Source organism: Eupeodes corollae, chromosome 2 (genome assembly GCF_945859685.1).
Source record: "Eupeodes corollae chromosome 2, idEupCoro1.1, whole genome shotgun sequence".
In the NCBI taxonomy this organism is placed as follows: domain Eukaryota; kingdom Metazoa; phylum Arthropoda; class Insecta; order Diptera; family Syrphidae; genus Eupeodes; species Eupeodes corollae.
The window spans coordinates 111,632,683-111,654,832 of NC_079148.1; the positions used below are offsets into that span (position 1 = coordinate 111,632,683).

The 22,150-nt window shown below is 33.5% G+C and overlaps 2 protein-coding genes across 13 annotated transcripts in view; one reads left to right on the top strand and one right to left on the bottom strand.

Annotated features, from left to right (window-relative positions):
• LOC129945180 (uncharacterized) overlaps positions 1-1,267 on the bottom strand; it is a 71,202-nt gene extending 69,935 nt beyond the window's left edge. The window contains exon 1 of the mRNA XM_056054839.1: positions 395-1,267. Coding sequence (XP_055910814.1) covers positions 395-1,267 — 873 coding nt within the window. The remainder of the gene's footprint in view (positions 1-394) is intronic.
• The window catches only part of LOC129944471 (potassium voltage-gated channel protein Shab), a 187,204-nt gene that overhangs the window by 101,028 nt on the left and 64,026 nt on the right, over positions 1-22,150 (top strand). For all 12 annotated transcript variants that reach the window (XR_008781450.1, XR_008781451.1, XR_008781449.1 and 9 more), the window contains 2 exons: positions 17,957-18,396; positions 18,462-19,680. Coding sequence is in view for 9 of the 12 variants with exons in the window: in XM_056053921.1 (XP_055909896.1) it covers positions 18,472-19,680 (1,209 nt within the window). In the remaining 3 variants the exon portion in view is untranslated. The remainder of the gene's footprint in view (positions 1-17,956; positions 18,397-18,461; positions 19,681-22,150) is intronic.

Sequence of the window (22,150 nt, forward strand, 5' to 3'; positions counted from 1 at the left end):
ACATCAAGCAACAATTGAATAGCAAAAAAGAAATTTGTGTGACATACTAAGATACAGTAGAGACAAAAAATTAGAAAAGGAGACAAAATTTATTCTTACAGTTTACTCTATGACAATTAACATTGACCTTTTAAACATTGTATTTTGACAGTAGCATGGCTTTAAAGTGAAGTTTAAATTTTAAAGTATTACATTTCTTGATCTCATCAGAATGTTTGTTATAATACTGAATAGACTTGTATAAAATTGAGCTGCTTCCATATTTTTTTGAGTATATTCTGTCTAGGTGTATGTTATTTCGACTCCGTACGTTGTATTGGTGTAAGTTACTTCTTGTAGTCAGCTGGGTGTTTGTATGAACCTCCGTAAGCACTATCTTGTGAATGTGAGTCACCATATTTATTTCGATTTCATCTTTGACCATTAAAATCTGCAGCTGTTTATAAATCCGTCGGGTGTTTGTAAGCCAATCAAATCCGAACAAGTTTTTTAATGCCTTATTCTGCACTACTTGCAAGGTTTGTAGAAGGCCATGAACTGCTGTACCCCAAATGTTGATTCCATAGGTCAAATGGCTATGAAAAAGAGAAAAGTACATTGTTCGTTTTAGATTTTCAGGAACGCTGTATCGGATTCGACCAAAAACTCCAGCAAGCGAAGACAGTTTTTTCGATAGTTTCGAAATGTGGAAGTTCCAATCTAACGCTGAGTCCACCCAGAGGCCAAGATATTTAAATTCACTGACTCGTTCAACTACATCATCTTGGTACACAATTCGTAGTGGGGTATTGGATTTGGTGCATACGATATACTTCGTTTTACGGGCGTTTACACATAGTTTTTGCGCGTTCATCCAAGTCTCAATCTTTTTAAGATCAGAATTCATTTGCCACTCGATCTCTGCAGGTGAGTTTGTGCAATACAACAAGCTTATGTCATCTGCAAATAGAACTGGATATCCATTCAGTGAGAGGTTTGCAAAGTCCTGTACGTATAAGCAAAATAGGGTTGGTCCAAGAACACTTCCTTGTGGTACTCCCATCGTAACCGGTTGTCTTTCACTCGTGCAATCGTCTATTTTGATGTACTGAAAACGCTCTAAGAGATAGGATCTAAACCAATTGAAGGAGGAGCCTCTTACTCCTAGGGCAAAGAGCTTTCTCAGCAAAATTGTATGGTCGACTGTGTCGAAGGCTTTTGACAGGTCTATGAAAAGTGCACCAACATTACTACGGTTGTCCTTATTTTTTTGAAGGTTTGATACCATATCTATCAGCGCTGTACTCGTACCTGACTTCTTCCGGAATCCATATTGTTTAGAGGTTGAGAGCTTATTACGCTCGATATACTCCATTAATTGCTGGTTTACAACTTTTTCCATAATTTTCGATATAATAGGTAGAATTGAAATAGGGCGATAATTATTGAAGTCATCTATGTCACCACTTTTGAAGATAGGGATAACCCTGGCCACTTTCATCATCTTTGGAACATATCCCTCTCTTAATGATTTGTTGATTAGTATGGAGATTGGTTTACAAAGCTCTGTACCGCATTCCTTTAGTAGTGAAGAAAAAACATTGTCTACATCCTTAGCTTTTGATGGTTTAAGCCCACACATAATAGTTTTTATAAGTTCTGGTGTTGTCTTTCCTAGTATAAAACTTTCCAATTGCAGTTTGGTGGGATAGACTATGTTTTGAGTCGGACATTTAGTTATGATTTTTTTGCCAACCGTAGCAAGAAATTCGTTAAGATCATTTATTTTTTTTTTAATTTTTCGTTTCGTGAGCAGTTATTGAGCAAAGGACAGTTCATATTCTTTTTTGATTTATTGTACAAAAGGCTGTTGATATTTTCCCATGTTTTCCTATTGTCATTTAGACTTCTCTCAAAAAGTTTTCTGTAATGATCTGCTTTAATTTGTCGTTTCTGAGTTGTTACTTGATTTCTAAGATATTTGTATTGTCGCTGAATGTAAATGTTATTAGGATCCTTACTCAGTTTACTAAACCATTTGTTTTTTTTTTTTGATTAGAGAAATCAATTCGCTACTGAGCCATTCACAGGAATCGGTTTGTTTTTGTTTGACTTTGACTTTTTTTGATGTGTTTTTTATATAAGCGTTTAATTTGTTAACAAAGTAATTGTACATTTCTTCACAAGCCATGGAATCATACAAAACTATTGGGTGTTTTTTAAGCTTCATAGTTAGTTTTGTTGCATCAGTGACATATATGTATTTTGGGTTGAGCTTTAGTGATGTGTGTTTCGTTACAGGCTTTGGAGCGCTTATGTCAATAGCTGTCACATTATGGTCAACTAAGTCAAGTTTTGAGTGATGTGCAATTATATTGTAATTGGGGTTGTTAACAAAAAAGTGATCAAGGTTGGCATTTTTTCGGGTAGGAATTGATTTATTTATAACAAAATATCCGTGCATTCTGATAAGGTTAAGATATTTTATGACAAAAGTATCTTCGATCAAAATATTTATATTAAAGTCGCCAACAATTATGGAATTTCGTAAAGACATTCTGGTTATGTTTTCCATTAGGACGGATAGAAATTTTTCTTTCTTGGAAACAATCAGGTTTGGTTTACGGTAAACGCACATAATATCAAAAGAGTAATTTTTTAGTTTTTTTTTTTATCCTCGTTGTCACTCATTGAAAATAAATGCGTATACGAATGGCTTTTAGATATAAAGATAATTACACCTCCCGCGCCTTCAGTAGGTCTGTTTGCAGTAATTTTTTCATAATTTTTTAAGTTAAAATAAATTTCATCAGAGTCTGAAAGCCAACTTTCTGTGACGCAGATAACATCAATATCAATATTAAAGCCTTTAATTATATGCTCAAATTCATCAATTTTGTTTTTTATGGATCTAGCATTGATGTAGAGAATTTTAGCAGTGCTACCTGTAGATAATTTAATGTTGGCAATGTTGTCATAGAGAATATTGCATGGGGAGAAGGGAACATGCATCTCACAATTCATTGAAGAAGTCAATGTTGCGAATTTCTCTTACTTTCCCTTTTTCTGTGAGACGCACTAGTACTCTTCCATTAGTAACCCACGCAAATGCAATTTTATTTTGTCTCTTTAAGTCTCGCGCTTTCTTAAATAAGTAGCTGTTTAATTTTGTGAGAACTTCTTCTATATACACTGGTTGTGTTGTGTTGTCGCCAAAGACCGAACCGGTGTTAAGGTATTTTTTATCTCTGTTGCTCTTCTTGTATGCATTTATGATACTATCGCGAGTTTTTTTTTCAAAGAATTCAATCAAGATCTTTGGTGGATTAGTTTGACTCGGGCTATTGTTTTCGTCGTTACTGTGTGGCTTGCGATAAATTTCTTTTATGCAGCCTTGTGTAATATCGACATTTAATTTGTTGGAAATTGCTATGAATATCGATTTCAGATTTTCATCGGTTTTTAATGGGATACCAGATAAAGCTAAGCTATAGTTCAGTGAAGTTTGTTTATGTTTTTCAACTTTTTGTTTATATGTGTTAAATAGTTCTTTGAGTATATATAATTCGTTTTGCATGTTTGTGTTTTCTTCCATTATGGTATTAGTTAGCGCTTTGTAATCATCAACTGTTTTCCTAAGTGAATTTATTTCTTTTTCAAGAGTTTTTTGGAAATTTAAAATTTCATCGAGTTTATCCGAAAGTTGTTTGTTCGTAATATTATCTGATTCAGTTGTATTTGTTGGATTAAGACTAGTAATACCTGTTGAACTATTATGCTGTTGTTGTTGCTGCAGTTGTGATGGAATTATGCTGCTACGCCTTCTGTCCCTCAATGATTTGCATGATAAGCAAAACCATAGAGATTTATCCCTCACAATCTCTGTCAACTTATGTTTCGATATTCCACTGCAAGAGGAATTGGAGTGATACGCTTTTTTACATTCGCCGTCGCAAATAATGAAATTTTTCCCACTTAAATTTATATTTTTGTTGCACTTCTCACAAACACTGACTGCACTTGACGCCATTTTATTAAATCTTAAATGACGCCATTTTATTAAATATTAAATTAATTGTTTAATTAGAATGTGTTCTCTTACTAAATACTGACGCTCATTATATTTTTGAGTTTCTTTAAAACTAGTCTCAATTTCTTAAGCTAGCTTAAAGTTTTTCAAAAATTTTCAAATTTTTGACAAACTTTAAACCCGAAAATATGCATGCATCCTTAATCCTGAAAACAAAGTCATGCCCATCAAGACGACGATAATGATGATCATGGGTAAGAAACATTCCGCAACCAAAACCAATAATCATGTTTTCGAAAGACCACAGCAGCGTTATGTTTAGTCATAGTAAATTAGAATTAGACCATTCTTCGTTGTCGTCGTCGTCTTGGTCGTCATCGTTATTATTGCCCTTGGACATGCACATCACAAATGTGCATAATTTCTTCATATATCTACATTTTTTCTCTTCTCTCCTTTCTTATAATCTATTGAGGGTTAAGGTTATTACAAAATATCCTTGGCATAATATGTCCGTTCAGTTAGGTTCTGGATGTCCATTCTGACATGTACCATAGTATCTTTACTCGTGCTACGTATAATGGCTTAAATATATGTATATGTAGTCATGTTCAAATGTACATATTATTGCTAGAAGATGCCAGGGTACATATACCACGTATTTCATGCCTCACTGAATTTATTCGGAGCTGAATATATAAAACAAGTATTACACATTACATATTGATAATGCGTTCTTAAAAGATTTCCTGGATATATCTTATATATGTATGTAAACCATAAGACTGAGAATCAGGAACAATTTTGAAAACAAAAACTTTTTTTGTTTTCAATACAAAAATAATCTAAAGAAAGTCTCGAGTTTTTTCACATTGTATGTTTTTGATTTTCAAGTGTAATCGAAATTTAGATTCAAATTTTCTTGAAAATAACAAATAATGTGTTATTAAAGACAAATATTTGAAACGTCAGAAACTCCTTTTTTTTATTAATTTTTATAGTTGTTTTCTGGACCTAATGAAAATTATTTAATTTTTTTTAGGGTAAAGAAATAATCATTCACTAAAATTCAGAACATCGAAAACCAAATTAGAGTCGCCGAAATATCGGAAAATTGTAGGAGTCCTATAAAAATTGTAGTTTATCGACAACGATTTCAAATTCAATTAAATAATTTCTTAGTTTCTTTGAGTTGATTCAAGAATTTAAGTTGAAACACGCACATTTTAATAACAGTAAGAAAACCTGTTTCCAAACTTAATGATTATATATTTTCTTAGTAAAAATATTTTAAAAGAATATTATTAAAACAGATATTTACCATTCAGTATAAAGATTGCATATTTAGTATCTGGAATAATGTACCGAATTCTGTTTTAAGCTCCCATTTTAATATTCAAGACCTTTATGTCCATGTGTCATCTTATTAAATCCTTCTCTATTTTCCTATTGCTTGCTCTGTGCCTTAATTTTGTTAAGTTTCATTCATTTTGTGCTTTCAAGTTGGTAGCGTTGTCTTTTGACATCTGTCAGCTGTCATTTAGGTCATAATATTAATTAAATGCTTGTCGTTCACCTTAATGGATTGATGAACATTAAAAAAAAAACATGGAAAGTTCAAGTTTTACTGACGTCGTAAAAGACCTGTGAATTATCGTAATTATGATCCGAACTTATCGATTTTAAAGCTTTGCGTTCACAGAAATCAATGACAGCTTATTTGTTTTGGTTCATAAAGCTCCCAACTATATTCCTTTGTGCGTAAGATTTTTCCTGTTACACCAATATCGTTGTAGGTCAAAAATTGCAATAAAAGAATCGAATGAGGAACCAATTTAATTATATTGTTTTCCACAGTTAGTGGTCAAAGTCAAAACTTTGAAACGTTATAAAATGATCATCAAAATTGTTTGGCTATGAGTGATGTTTTAATTACTTGCTGAAAACGAAAAATTGATGATTTACATTTATGACTGTGCACTTGACATGTACGACGCATATTATTCTAAAGGGTCGTTTATAGCTATCAGTAAAATCCATCAGTAAAATTTGAAACAGGAAGAATCTGAAATGTTTTACTGATGAGCGTTTATATCAATAAGTAAATGTACGTCATTAAATTAAATGTCACTTTGAAGTTTCTATTTGAAGAGTTTGTTTTTTACTGTTGCTTTCAGTAAAATTTTTAATAATGAGATCGGAACAGTAAAAATTTGGCATGCCAGCAGTTAAATGAAATGGAATTTTGTTTGGCTTTTGGCAGTCAGGTGTTCAGTAAAAAAATTATAATGGATTTATGTTCATATAAATTAAATAAAACTTTAAATGCATTGTTTCTTTTTGAAAAAAGTACTTGAATATGGGATTCATCTTATGGCATTAATATTTTGCTAGAAATAAATTTGAAACATGTTTAAAAGTTAATAACAAACATTTAACTGATGGATTTTACTGATAGCTATAACCGGCCACTAATAGGTGTTATTCTTAGACGTGTGGTTTTGGCCATTCGCCAAAAAATACCTTCTTAAAACATAATGACAAACTTTATCCTTATAAAAACACAATAAATTCTTGTCCAGGAACCTTAAATTATAAGGGTTTTATGTCCTTTTGAAAACCACGCGTCTAAAATCAACACCCTTTATATTATTCCACTATCTATACTTTTTCAGAATTCTATACAATGCTGTTTGACAACAAACAAAATACATGTACATAATTTGATAACCTTTTCCAAAAATCTCCACTTTAATTTTCGAGAAAAATTAAACAAATAATAATCAGTAAAGCATTTTCCACCACTGCCGTTCTCCTCTCTCTCTTTCTTCCTACTCTATCAATGCAATGATTCGTTCAAAAGAAATCCATTTATTTTATCTCAAACATGTTTTTCTGTATAAAATATACAAAATTTGTAGTATTTCCCACATTTCAACAGCTTGTCATAATACTGAATCCCTAATTTTCAAATGAATAATTACAATTTGGTTTTTAGATACATCAGGCTTAACACAGAAACCTGCCGTAAGCAAACAAGTACTCGCCGTTCTACGTAAACGAGTATCTGTGAATTTATGTTTATTTGAACTTTTCTCTGTCCGCAACGAGATAAATGACTCGCACAAATATTATTTCAACTAACAACAAAAATTGAAAGTTAAACTGTAATTCGTCATAACTAAGCTGCAGCTCCTGCCGCCGCCGCCGCCTGCCCCTCCTGACCAGAGCAGGCCATCCGGCCATCAGGCAAAGGGAAATCCCTTGTGAGATGTGCGCACGGATGCTTTGTTTCAAAAATAGCCGTTTCTATTTTGGGCGAGTACCTACATATTTACATATTTACATATTTATTGGGGCGAAACGCACTATGACGAAGTCGTTTATTATATTCTGCACAAAAGGATTACGATTACGTCCTACTTGATGGCGGTTGCGGGTGGGCTGTTGACGGACGCGCGGCAAAGTACATTTAGTGTGTGGATCTATTTTCAAACAGAATATACGAAAACACTTGTTCCCATTAAATGGCTGACGCGAACAGGTGCTGGCACTGTCACTGGCACTGGCTTGGCGTACAGGGAGTATCATGTAGAACATTTTCGCACAACTTATCTGCCCATGAGACTGTGTGACATTTTCTTTTTGAACATCGTTAACATGATTCAATATTTCAAAATTATTGAAATTGTGTCGTAATATAGGGAGGTGCTCCTGGCATTGACACATAGAATGTGCTGTAAACTCTTCTGGCGATGGTGATGGTGATGGTGATGGCATGGCGCCTGACTTCGATCCTGGTAGGTGATGTTAGATCTTTGGATTAGATATGTCTTCGGTGCAACCTACTTCAATTCCCTTGCAACATCGTAATGGGCCTACACCATACGTGCTTGTTCATCCAAAAGAACAACTTTTTTTTGTGATGAGAGGGTGTTAACGTGCTCATTTAAAATGCATGCGGGGTTAAATGAGAAATTGCACAGAGCTATTTTGTTTTTATTTGTATTTATACGTTCAAAAAGGATTCCAATTTCCAAAATTGCATAACCGCATACAAAAATATAATCTATATACTTCTTCTACCTCGACCCGACCAGGATCCTGTGAAGCGTCAGGGAAAAAATACAAAATGAATGTGTCTAGAAAGTTGGCATCCAGCATCGTGTTGTCAGCACTGAGGTTTTTGTTGCTGGTTGCCTTGTTTTTAGTGACCATACATTTATTGTCAACATCATCAATTGCAGTGAGTTTTTTTTTTGCTGTGAAAGTCTTGGCGCTGTCTTGGTTGCTGGCGGCTTTGAGAATTTCTATTTTTCACTTGACTTCCTGTTGTGTCCTGAATTTGTGCCGAATTTGTAAGAGAATACAAAAACCATGTGACGTCAAAGCTTGGTAAGACACACTGTCGTCGTCGTCGGCAAAGTTTCATCGTTGTCTGTGGCAAGAGGCAACGGCGACGCACCACCGACTAGGACGACATTATTGACATTTTGTTCGAATTAAAATGGTATTGTTTTTAGGCCCGACGACGTATATGATTCTCTTTTTATTTTAATCCCCAATTTTTGTTGGCATGTATGGAAGTTATGTTTACACGATTTATATTCTTTTAATTGCGCAATAAATTTTTAATATATGAGTTCTTTGTATGATTTATAATGGTGAGAAGTGCGACGTAGAATTTGAAGTAAAACGCAAATTAAATTTTGTTGATGTAGAAATAGAACTACATATTTACATTTCCACGAAATTCTACGAGAACTTTAAATTTGAATGCTAGATTTCGTCTTAGTTATACAGGGATGTGCATTTTGCGGTCGCTTATTATACTTTCCGAATTGACGGTGACAGTCGTTTCGTTGCCGGTTTTGGAGAAGTAAGGTCCAATAACACCTCCAGACTAAAGAGCGCACCAAACAGTGACTTTTTGCGGATGTAATGGCCTCTCTTCAATCACTTGAAGATTCTGAGAGCCCCAAATACGAAAATTTTGTTTATTAAGTAAGAATTGTGCTTCGTCGCTGAAGAAAATAGTGTGAATAGTGTGAGAAAAATTGGTTAAACAACTTAGTTTGACAGATGTTGAACTCCAGCCCTATAATTCTGAAACACACAAATTAAGATTTAGTTATCGTTTTTTGGAAGTTTAGAGTTTACAGTTTCAGGCCAAAAACTGTTATAGGACAAAAATAATGAAAATACTTCATACACTTTTTTAGGTTAAAAATTATCTCAGGAACTCCTATTTTTTTTGTGGTGGTGACTGTGGGCAAAACGATATTGCCATAAAGATGTTGTAATTTAACATTTTCAACTGCTCGAAAGCATATTGTAACAAGTACAAGGTCGTTGTAAGCGACTAAAGTGAATTATGTGTTACAATTCTGCTTTTAATTAAATGCATAAATATTAATATGAAAGAAGTTCAGCTGCGAAATAACCAGCAATCTGTCAATCAAATTTCCCAAAATCTGGATGTTATTGATTTTACAACCAAACATCGGTGCTTTACGAAATGAAAAACGGAACGTTGATTACAGCATAACTTTCGGAAAATGAATGAACTCATGAACTTTTCTCATGAACTTTTTGAATACAATACAAAATTAATACAAATTTCTTACAGTAGGCGTGGTCGGTGTTTTATTTCAGCTTCAATTTATTAAAAACGTACTAGTCCAGTCAAATTAGACGAAAAGCTCGGAAAAATTCCCACCTAGCTGAATTTTGGTACCCTTCTTTCTTATATTGTTGTTAACAATGTGTAAAAAGTCGACCCCGATATCATGTACGCATCAAAGGTTATTCGAGGTCAAAGGTCACGGAATTAGAATTTTTTTTAATATCTCGTTTTTTATTGGTCGTACAAAACAAAAATTTAGACACAAAAAATGGTCTTAGAACATTTTCACCTCAAGTTGATAGTTTTTCCGTTATAAGTTATAAGTTGCGTTAGTATCTAGCTTCATACTGTTTGTACAATTAAAAGTCTGGTACAAAAATTGTAGAGGGCAAAATTATATACAAAATGGTTATGTATATATTAGGGTGATTCATTTCCGCAAAAAATTATTTTTTTCTCGGTGCTCAAGCGAAATATCATTTTACTTATAGAAAAAAATTCCCACCAAAGTAGAGAAGTTTTCCCATTTTAAATGCATGTACAAAAAATGTTTTTTTTTTTAAAAGTTCTAAGGCTCACTCACCTTTTACAATATTGTCAACCGGTTAAATGGACCTCATAGGGAATTCCACCCTCTTTAAAATTGCTTTTTTTGTAACTCACACTGGTTCGCCAGTAGGAGTCATCAAAGTTCAAATTTTTAAATAAATAGCTTTTTTCCAATTTTTTTGAGCAATTCGCAAAAAGTAGGGAGAAAAAATGGCTGATTCGTAAAAAATAGTCCTTTCACCAGTATTTATTCATTTTACAGCATTTTTATGCATCAAAACTTAAGAAATTGATAAATACTAATCAAGAAAATAAGTTGTTTTCATTGTCAACTTCTCTAATATTATATAAGTAAATTATGACTTAAATACATCTTATTTTATGTTAAGAGAAATATTGTTCTGAACATTCGATACATTTTTTTGAAAATCGAATTAAACGTTTTTTAACAGAAAATAAAAACCTAAAAAGAGCATTTCTAAAAATTGGTAAAAATTGATTTTCGACTCAAATGTCTTTTCAAAGATTGAAAATATTGGTTTCCAATTAATTTTATCTCACATATCTGAAGTTTTGAACATTCAGTAAATTTTTTATAAAAATCCTACAGTCTGTTTTTTCACAAAAAATAATATCTACAAAAAACAGTACGAACATTTGGTAAAAATGATGTTCCTTTGTCTATATCACTTGAACAATAGAAGGTATTGACTTCAAATTAATTTCTTTCATCCAATTTTTATTTGTTTATATAAGAAATAAAAATCTTTAAGGAATGCTACTAGAATTGGTAAACATTTGTTAACGACTAAAAAATCTCGTTAACGAAAATAGATTTTGAAATCAAACTATTTCATCATATGCAAAATATTGTTATTAATTTTTAAATTTTTAAGAATAATTTAACTGACAACTTTTTTAATAAAACACTAAAACCTACAAACCTTTTAAGCTGGGAAGTTATCTGTGTGGGTCACATCCTAGCCTCTGTTTTAATCTTAAAAGAAACCCTCTTAAAAAGGAAGACTTAAAATCAGATGGTAAATATCTTTATAATTCAATATTTTTTGAAAGAACAGTGCAAAACTTTACCCCAAAAAACCATAAAGACTTTCAGCTTGTCTCTACTCCCATTTTAACAATTGAGAATAAAACAAAACAACCCTATGTTTCTTTGCTCGTTTTTTATATCACTGTCGTCAAATAACTCTGATGGTCTTTAAATTCATGACCAATGTGCGAGCACACCACAGCTATTAAATAAAGCTTAATTGAATATAGGTGAACCCTGCCTCCATTTTATCAGTAGGTATTATCTCTGCTCCAAAAAATTAAAAGACCCTCCCTTTGAAACATTCGACTCTTAAACCGATAAAACGTTAAAATAAATTCAATAACCTCCATGGCTCTAAGACAACTTCAACGAAGAGTTTCTTGACACCGCCAACGCCATCAGTGATGTGCCCTCTGCCTTATAAATACTTAAGTATTTATTATTATTTTTATATTTTTTTTATATTTCTGTTGTTGTCAAGTTGTAAAATTGAAAATCAATACCAGTGGGTTGAGTAAGTTTTTTTGTATATACGTTTTATTTACCCGCTGGTTGTTTTTTCAAGTAATGGACGTTTTAAACGGACTCCTGAGAAGCTATAATATCTATCAAGTCATTTACTTAATTACAGCCACGAAATAGAAATAACGGACATAATGGATACCTTGATATCATATGTGTATGTGTGTATGTGTGTATGTGTATACTTGTATATGTTAGTCGGTTTTTGGTGGGGGGGGGGGTGACTTTTCAACCTGACGTTTTCCTAGAAAAACTATTTGAAGGCGGATGGTAGTTGTTGGGTCGTGCTTGAGGAGTTTGGGCACATGAATGTGGTAGAAAGGAAAGTAATTGCTCTTGGAAGAGGAATAAAAGCCTTCTTCTCTGTCCCTGTATTATAACCTGGTCTGGCTCTATATGGCTAGTCGAAGTACAGAGAAAGACCAAACCTTTGTGTTTATATGCGCTCTGGCAGTGAAAAAATTTACGAGCTTATAAGCTCTGAACAAACAAGGCGTTTTGTTGAATAAGGCCAAACAAGGAGTATCTATGCTCAGCTCACATTTACAGTAAAACTCAGATAAGTGATTCCACCTTAAATTTTAAGGTAAAAGGAAAATAAGTTTTGTCTTTTTTCATATGATTTTAAGTGTAAATAAAATAAGTGACAATTAAGCGCCGAAGGAAGTTAAGCGAAAGGTACTTATAATGTTAGTTTTATATGAACAAATTCTTAGGTTCTTATTTAGAGGTAAGGAGCTAAAGCGAGAGTCAGCTATCCATGTTTTACTGTGCAGAAAGATTATATATACTTATGTATATAATTAATTACATATGTACATAACATACAAAGAATTGTGTGTAGAAAAATAAGAAAACAATTCTGAAGCATTTCGTGTGCACGTGTACTAAAGATTTTGTTTTTTTTTTTTGTTGGTTTGGTTTTGAGATTCTTGTTGGCCCAGTTAAGTAAAGTATATTGTGAACATTGAGCAAGTTGGGCAAGAAAACGCATATTAAATGACTGAATTATACAGAAATTTTCCACAAAATTGGTATAGTACAAAGGTTCTCCTTTATATACCTTTATTACCATGACACGAAAATATTTTCTTTTTATTTATTATTTCGTAGGAAGTAGGTTTACCTAATTTTCTTGTTGATTTTTTCACATAAACTTAGTGAACATAGGATACTTTACCTGTTCCCACCTAAGGACGAATTGTTTTTGGAAAGCTGTTGAATATTTTTTCTAAATAAAGGCATGAACGTTTGTTAATCTCTTGACCAGGACAAACTTGAATTTGGCATTTCGGTAGTTAATAGGGTTTCAGTGTAAAAAAATCAAATTATGTGGCCCTTGTCAGTCCATGAAGAACAAGGGCCTAGTGACTTACAACTCTCAACCATTCCTGTGTGCGAGTAATGTTGTAGCGACCTCCATTCACAATAACGTGCCGGTCTTGATCATCACGGAAGAAGAACGCCCCAATGACACCGGCCGCCGACCCATAAACTACACCAAACCGTGATTTGTTTCGGGATGCAATGATGATTTATGAAGTACGTGTAGATTACTGCCTGACCAATAGCGCATATTTTGTTTATTGACGAAGCCAATCAGCCATAAAGAAACCTCATCGCTGAAGATGATTTTTCGATCAAAATTCAAATCGTTTTCAAGTTTTTGATCAGCCCAATTCACGAATATACGGCGCTTCTGGTGGTCAAGCGGCTTCGGTTCTTGCGTTAATTTTATCTTGTAAGGATGTAGACTAAGATCTTTTAGCAAAATTCGCCACAACGACGTCACTGAGATGCCCAACGCTTGAGAACTACGTGTGAGAGACACATTTGGGTCTTATGCCTCAGCGGCAGCAATATTCTCAACACTACGGGCACTTCTTTTTTTCCAGTAGACGCTCAGTTATTGATCTGCTAGGACGATTATGATGACCATAAATTGGACGTAGCGCTCTTAACGTTGAGGCCACTGACTCCTGATTTCGGTGGCAAATTTTAATAATTTCGACTCGATGTTGGTTTATATATCTTTTCATCATGGAATGGAAAACCTTACTGAAGATAAATGTCAAAATAGCGGCAAGAAATATGGAGTCGTTTGCTATCCTTGTCGCTCTACTTTTGTTGCGTCTCTGTTGAAAACCCTGTACAATAGATAAATGGGAAGTTTAATTCCTACAAATTCTTTTTTCTAGAGTTCAGCAGGAAAAAAGAGACATTTTTAAATTTATTTGAAAATACAGAAATCTCTAAAATTAAATAAAATTCAAGTGTATGCTACTAAAAAAGTCCTAGATAATAAATAAATAAATCTGTTTTCCATTTCGAGCTTGGAGATCATTTATGATTTAAAGCAAAACTAATTAGGTACAAATCATAATATTTTGGCTTAGCCCATTTTTCAGCAATGTGCATTGACGTTGAAAGAATCGTTAGGCATACAGAAGTTCTGGGATTGATTTTCAACTCACATAGTTTTTTGACACCTGCCACAATATGCTACTTATAAAATGTCTTGCACCGTCGTGACGGAGAAATCCTAAGCACCTACCATAATTCTTGGCAATATCGAATATGTGATCGTTCCATAAGAGGTGGTCTGTTATACACATACCGAGGACTGAAAAATGATTAGTTTAGCTTTAGCGACAGGAGACAACATTGAGTTTTTGAAGCATTAAATTCTACAAGAATGTTAATCTAGTAACAAATATACAAAGCTTAGGATAGTCTCGGCAGCGAAACAGATTAATAAAATAGAAGTGGTAGACAACAGATCGTTTATGAATATGAGGAAGAGAGTCGGAGATAAAACGGAGCCCCGGGGGACATCAGCATTTTTTTTATGAGTTTCAGATTTAAACCGTGCAATACAACTTGTGTTTAACGGTTCGAAAGGTAATTTATAATCCAACGAAGAAGGGATTCATCAATACCAAAAGCGCGCATTTTTGATAAAAGAACTTAGTCATAAACTCTATCAAATGCCTTTGAAATATCAAGTGTAATAATCTTACTTTCTCCAAAACGATTAAAAGATGTGTTCCATTGTTCGGCGAGTTAAACCATGAGATTACCAGTGGACCTAATGCCATACTGTCGGTCATTTAAAAGCTTCTGTTCTTTAAGATATTTCTTAAGCTGATAATTAATCAGCGTTGACCTTGGAAAGAAGGGACGTGAGTGCTATTGAACGCTAGTTAAAGGGGGGGAGGATTCGACTTTCTTAGGGACAGGCTGCACAAATGCCACTGCTTATGCAGTGGTTTTACTAACATTGAATATCACGTCTTCAAAACAATAAGGGGACAACTTCCCGGGCCAGCGGATTCGTGTATGTAAAGGACTTTTTGTTATTTTGCAACTGCACGAGTGCTCTCAAGAACAGGAGGACTCATGGCACTTTTTGGTAGCGTCGAAATAAAAGCTATCTGTACTGCAACCAAATTGGCTTTATCAATCGAGCTCACATATTGAGTGTCATTGTGGACCATAGCTGGATGACGTCGTGTTTCGTACGTTTTTTTTTAAATTACCAAAATTATTTACTACCTTTAGGACACTGTAGTTTTTTTCCTAATTTCTAGTCATGCAAAAATTTGGTTCGTCGAATATGGCCGTTGCATGTCTTTCTAACTTGTTTGAACTTATTCAAGAAACTTACATCTCTGATCCCAATAACGTCTTTACAGCTCAAATCAAACCATGAGTTCTCTTAGGTTTAATACATTTTACGGTATTCGGGATACAATTTCTCATCCCACAAAAATTAAATTTGTAATCATATCTGCGCTGGAATCCACGTCACTATCGAAGAAGCATAGTGACCGGTTTAAGTTCCTGAAGAATTCATTAAAACCGTCCCAATTGATTTCTCATATTGCCAAACGGTTCTTATAGAAGTTTTTTCTCTAACTAGGATTTTTACACATGAGAAGTTACGATAATTAACCGGATGTCATCAAATGTCAAACCTTGGGCGATAGGAGTTTCTGACCCTGATGTTAAGTTGAACGATTCTAGTTCTGTTGTCAATTTGATAGTTTTTTTTCTGAACCAAAGAAGTTCAAAACATTTTTAATGCATTAAGATAGAATTTGACTATGGTCTTTTGTTTTCTCGAAGATAACTTCTTCCAGAACTAGTGTGGTAGAATGAAACAGTTGAATGAAGTCAACAATTTCATTTATTCTCGAGATTTTCCAATGGAAAACCGGTCTTTACTTTTTCTGTGTAGCATTTTTGGTACATTTTTTTTTTATGAAAAAAAAACTATTGATTGTTCAAAGCTTTAATTATACAATTTATAATATTAAATTCAATTGGAACCGCTTGCGTTATTGATTCGAGAGATATTTGGAATCAACTAAATTTTTCACTTTTTTTTTTAAATTGCTATAAGAAAAAAACACACACTTAATTGTTTTCAAAGTTCTTTAAACATTTTTGATCTGTAAAACAAAATATATTTAAAGTCGATTTTTCTTTCAGTACTTGAGATAAGGCTCACGAAAAGAGCTATTCCAAACGTATTTAGATTTTAGAGATCGACATTTTGGAAAGACATTAACAGTGCGATGATTTAAAATAGTATAATAAATCTTTTTAATAAACCCAAATTTTTGTTACATGCGTTTGACCTTATGAACACACTGCTTTCTTAAATTGCAAGTATATAAGTATAATACAAGTTTCAAGACTCTACATTTTACTAATTGTAGTTGTTATACATTGTTTTTAGAAATTATTTTCTTTTCCATATTTTTGAATGTGTACTTATATCCATAAGAAAGTGGAGTTCTTTCCAATCTAGCATGTGAACTAAAGCCACTTTTCTTAAATTGATTTAATATATCTGCTTAACCTACATCTCAATACTGACTGACATATGATATGGTGGCAACATTAAAGGCACATTCAGTTAATTTCAAAAATCAATAACAAATAAAAAACAGTTAATTCCTTTTTATTCATCCAATGATGGTTTCCTAATTACATTTTTATGCGTATAATGTAGGATCATAAAATGGACGATACACAAATCAATGTACTATATGAAGTTTCATGCCATACATATATTATGTACTTTGCAGTTAAAGGGCAGTTAGTTTATATAAGAACCAACGTTGTTTTATCAAACAACAAAGTGCGTATAAACCTTGACTTTATGTATGTTGTGTATAAGGCTTTTTGTCAACCTATAAAAATATAACTAAATTAGGACATTTTTATGAAAAGTGAGGCAAGGGATTTCTGTCTGTCTGTCTGACCACCAGACACGAGGCTATTACCATATAACCAAAGTATATAATTGGGTCTTTAACTTTGATACGATTTAATAGTTTGAATTACAAACTCTTTTGTGTTGACTTTTCAATTAATTTCATGAGCCTTAAACATACAACAAACATTATACACTTACTACTTCCATTACTTTGATGATGTAATCACGATATAAAACTTATTAAGAGGGAGTATATTTTAGAGAAACTGATGTTTCTTAAGGAGTAGTACAATACATTTCTTCGAGGAAAACCTAATTCGAGAATAGAAACTTGGACATCGTCCAACTTTTCAATTAAAGTAATTCTGAAAATTGATTTGTCTTTTCTTACAAAAGGGTGTTTGAAAGAACAATTATAAAATTATTGATTGAGAAATTTGCTGTTCGCAATATTTCACTTTTTGGCGACTTCAATTGGCCCGAAGATCGTGTCATTTGAGAACGTTTTTGAGGAACTACGAAAAATACAGTGTTCACGAACTCGTATAATGTGTGTGTTTAACATACTTAGCTTTACTTTTGAAAGCGAGAAATGAATGGCCCTATTTGAAGGCTTTTTAAAGCAACGCACCTTAAACTAGTTTACCTAAATATTCTACGATATTTTGTTTTGACAAAACGTTTCAGCAATTAAATTTATAATAAAGTCAATTTTCGAAACCTTAAACCTTCTGAAAGACAACATCAGCAACAATCAGCATGCTATAGACAATTTCATTTTTAATTAGTTTAATTAAAAATTCCTTATCGATTTCTATCGTTGTGTGATGTTATACTGTGTACCTATATACCTTTATTATTATTTTATTCGATATGTACTCGTATTCAACTAATACTCGTACACAATTTTCTCGCTCAAAACTGTCTCATTTTCTAACAAGCTATTTTTGCCTTTTGTTATCATTTCAGATGTCATCGCATAACAAGCCTTTATGGTCCTCGTCAGCTGGCATGGGTTAGCTTTAATTAAACTGATTGCAGTTCTATACCTACACCTCCTCTATATATACATATATACAGTACATATTATACAAAACCCCTTTTTCCATTCATTCAACAATAATACGGAAAGGAACTCGTGTTGTATACGTATAATATCGATTCCGAGACGCCACCGCTGCGCCGTCACCCGCATTCAACCATACGTGATTTCAAGAAGACATGACGAAGTGTTGGCTGAACAATAGTTGCTGCAGGGGCAATCATCCACGTCGAATAAAGCAAGTTATCGTAGCTAAAGCAGAAAGCATCAATAGCCAGCGTTTTTACACTTTTTTTCAAATTATCACCGATATAAAAGAATCTTCAGTAAGGAGCTGAATAATAGGGATGATTGATTCGATGTAGCGGTAAGTTTTGACTTTTGATGATATAAGCCTTTTTCTGAAAATGTTGTGTCTTGTTTTTTTTACAGTAGCGGCCCTATGGTCGGCGAACGCGATAGAGACCGTGAAGCGGTGCGCTGGGAACTGGGCGAGTCTACACCGCCCCAATACAATAATGGAGGATCACAAATGGTCGGAACATTGTGTGGTGGACAGGCTGTTGGCCAACAGCAACAACAATTACAGCAGCAACAGCAACAGCAACAGAAGCACCATCAACAACAACAGCAACAGCAACAACATCAATACTACCAACAGCAGCAACAGACGACGAACTGGGTGGAAAACGAGACGATTGGAAGCGGTGGAAGCGATAATCAGCCATACTACGATACGAGTGGGAATGTGGACTGGGCCCGGGCCATGGGCACTGGCGGCGCTGGTTCTTACGGATGTGGTACCAGCGTCGGTGGCATTACAGCTGGTGGCAGCAGTAGCAATTTGGGTCGCTACGATCCGGCTATTGGTTACATCGAGACTGGCAACACCAGTCTCGGTGGCGATACGAACAATCTGTCATACGGTACATCGGTGGCGAACACCAACACCAACACCGGTGGCGGTGGAGCGGGCACCACCAGCGGTAGCGGTGGTGGTGGCGGGTCCACTGGCAAAGAGGTACGCTACGCTCCATTCCCCATTACATCGCCGACCAACTCGAACCCCACAACTTCCCAGCCACCCGCACTTCTACAACGGACACATTCCAGATCCATGTCCTCCATACCACCACCTGAACCATTTATGATAGCACAGTCCAAACAGATGAACACGCGCGTTTCGATCAACGTGGGCGGCGTCAAGCACGAAGTTCTCTGGCGGACGCTCGAGCGTCTGCCGCACACAAGACTTGGCCGCCTGCGCGAATGCACCACACACGAATCCATAACGGAATTATGCGATGATTATTCCTTAGTTGACAACGAATATTTTTTCGATAGACATCCGAAAAGTTTTAGTTCGATTTTAAATTTCTACCGCACCGGTAAGCTGCACATCGTGGACGAGATGTGTGTGCTTGCCTTCAGCGATGATCTCGAGTATTGGGGCGTCGATGAACTCTATCTGGAGTCGTGCTGCCAGCATAAATACCACCAGCGTAAAGAGAACGTCCACGAGGAAATGCGCAAGGAGGCTGAAAGTCTGCGGCAACGGGACGAAGAGGAATTCGGCGAAGGTAAATGCGCAGAGTATCAGAAATATTTGTGGGAATTGCTGGAAAAGCCTAACACTAGTTTTGCGGCCAGGGTGAGTTGTTATATTCTATATTTATAAATGAGGTAAAATTATTATTATTTTATTCAAAGTTTACATTTTATTTCATTATTATTATTCATTTTGTATAAAAAAAATGGAACCAAATTTGTTTTTGTTTTCATGGAATAAGAATTTTATTATTTTTATATTTACCCTTTAATTTAAGTTATATGTGATATTTTCATTTAGATTTATTTTTTAACTTAATATACTTTGAAACTTTTTTAATTTCGTACAAAATATAGAATATCCAATTTAAACAATAAATGATATGTGAAGAATATTGAAGGAAAAAACAACACTTCGAACTAATATGTATATAGTGGTTTAATGTTCCTTTTCTAGGACTTATGGGACTTGTTAATAGAATTTTATCAACCAACTCAAAGCGTCTTTTACGGACGAGCTAACATTCTTATCATCAAGTTATCGGATCATATTTGCTCACATTTGTCGTAATAAGAAATATCAAGGACTTTAACTAATAACTTAGCTTTAAAAAAATCAAACGTCCTAGAAATATGTTTTTAAACCTTTTCATACTCCACAGAACAAAAAGCGAGACTTTTCAATTCTATGGCATTTAAGTTGACTTTCACTAGAGAGAACGCTCATATCAACTATTAAACTAATTCAAAAAATCAAAACCTTTACAAGCTTTTTTTCAATTTGAACTTTTCCTAAGCTCCCAAAATTTATTTAATACTTAAATCTGTGGTGTTTTTTTTATCAATATTCTTCACATTTAAATACAACTTTCATACAAAAAATCAAAAAATATCGTCTGAAGTCGGTTCCATAAATTCGCGCAAATAATTTTGCTAACAAAATAGCTTTCTTAAAACCAGCGCTCGTATTATTGAAATTTGAAACTTTTTTATATATAAGAACCGATGGCAAAAACCAAACAAAAAATAGACGTTCTAAAAAATTACATTTCAAAATAAAAAAAAAGTAAAACACATGCCTTCAGGTACTTTTTATGTGATTAACATAAAAAAAATATTTTTGTTGCTTAAAAAGTATTGTCAATATTTTATACTACAAATTAAAAATTATTGCTACTGTTTATAAGCGCTTAAATATTGTTCCTTCAAAAATAATTATATTATCCCAGAACTTTTCTTAAAATTTGTTGTTGGTGTGTTTTTTAATTTAAAAAAATTCTTTAAAAATTTAATATTTATATATTTATATATATAACCAAGCTTAAACTAAAATTAAAAGGCTTTAATTTATCATTTTTTCTATAACCGCTATAAGTGCCTTCATTATATAATTTTTATCAACAGAAATTGAACCACATATTATATTTACAACATGTCATCGTTATTTTACAATAATTTGATGTTGTAAATAATAATTAAAATATATTGTTGTTTCGTTTGTAACACTGTTTATATACATAATAATGTATTCTAATATTTTGCCTTTTAATTATATTTTTTTTTGAATAAATAATGCGCTCGGTGTGAGGTAAATAAATGGGGGATTTCAGCACACATATTAAAACAACACCTTAAAAATGCACCAAAATTATTGTACAAATTTTATTTAGTTTTTCTTTGTTTTTAAACTTAAAAAGATTAATTAAGTTTCATATACACGTAATTTGTTTTTAATAATGGCACTGTTCTCAGCTCTCAGTTGATAAATGTAATATATAAAATTCTCCTGTCACAGTGTCAGCTGCCATACTCCTCCGAAACCAATTTCAATGAAAATTTGCATATACATTTGGTAGGCCTGAGAATAGGTTTTTATCTTATTTGATTATTCCTAAGCGTTTTGGTTTAATTGCAACATAGTACACGGTGCACAACGATCTTACGATAGTATTCAGTGACGCTATGTATATTGAAGACTTGATTGTTATTGTTGATGTTTTCATTATCATTGCCAACTTACCACTCAGTCATTTTGGTATGAATTTTCCAAATCGAAATGTTTCAAACTTGAATAGACACTGAATTGAATCGAGAACTACCTTACAATACAATACAATGGCAGTGTTTGTCGCTCGTAATGTCCCACCAATAAATGAAGAACAAAGAACCATTTATGACCAATGCTCGCAGTTCTGACGGGAGAAAATGGATTTTTTTTATATACCAGTGGAACTGGCAAAATATTAATTATTTCGCTAATTCTAGCTAAAATACGATCAAATAATGGTATCGCATTGGCTGTTGCAAAATTATTTATATGACAAAATAACGTGTATCGGGTCAGCTAGTGTTTTATAAATATTTACTGTACCAAAAACTAATAATTTAAATACTTGCAAATATAGCAATTCCAAATCGTTATTTGCAGATACAAAAAAATTGCACATGTAGCAGGTAGAATATTCTTATATGGTGCTAAACTATTCAGTTTTTCATTGTTTAACACGAATCAAACTATCTTACTTCCACAATCGAAAACATCGAAACACTATTAGTATTTTGGAAAGTGCTGT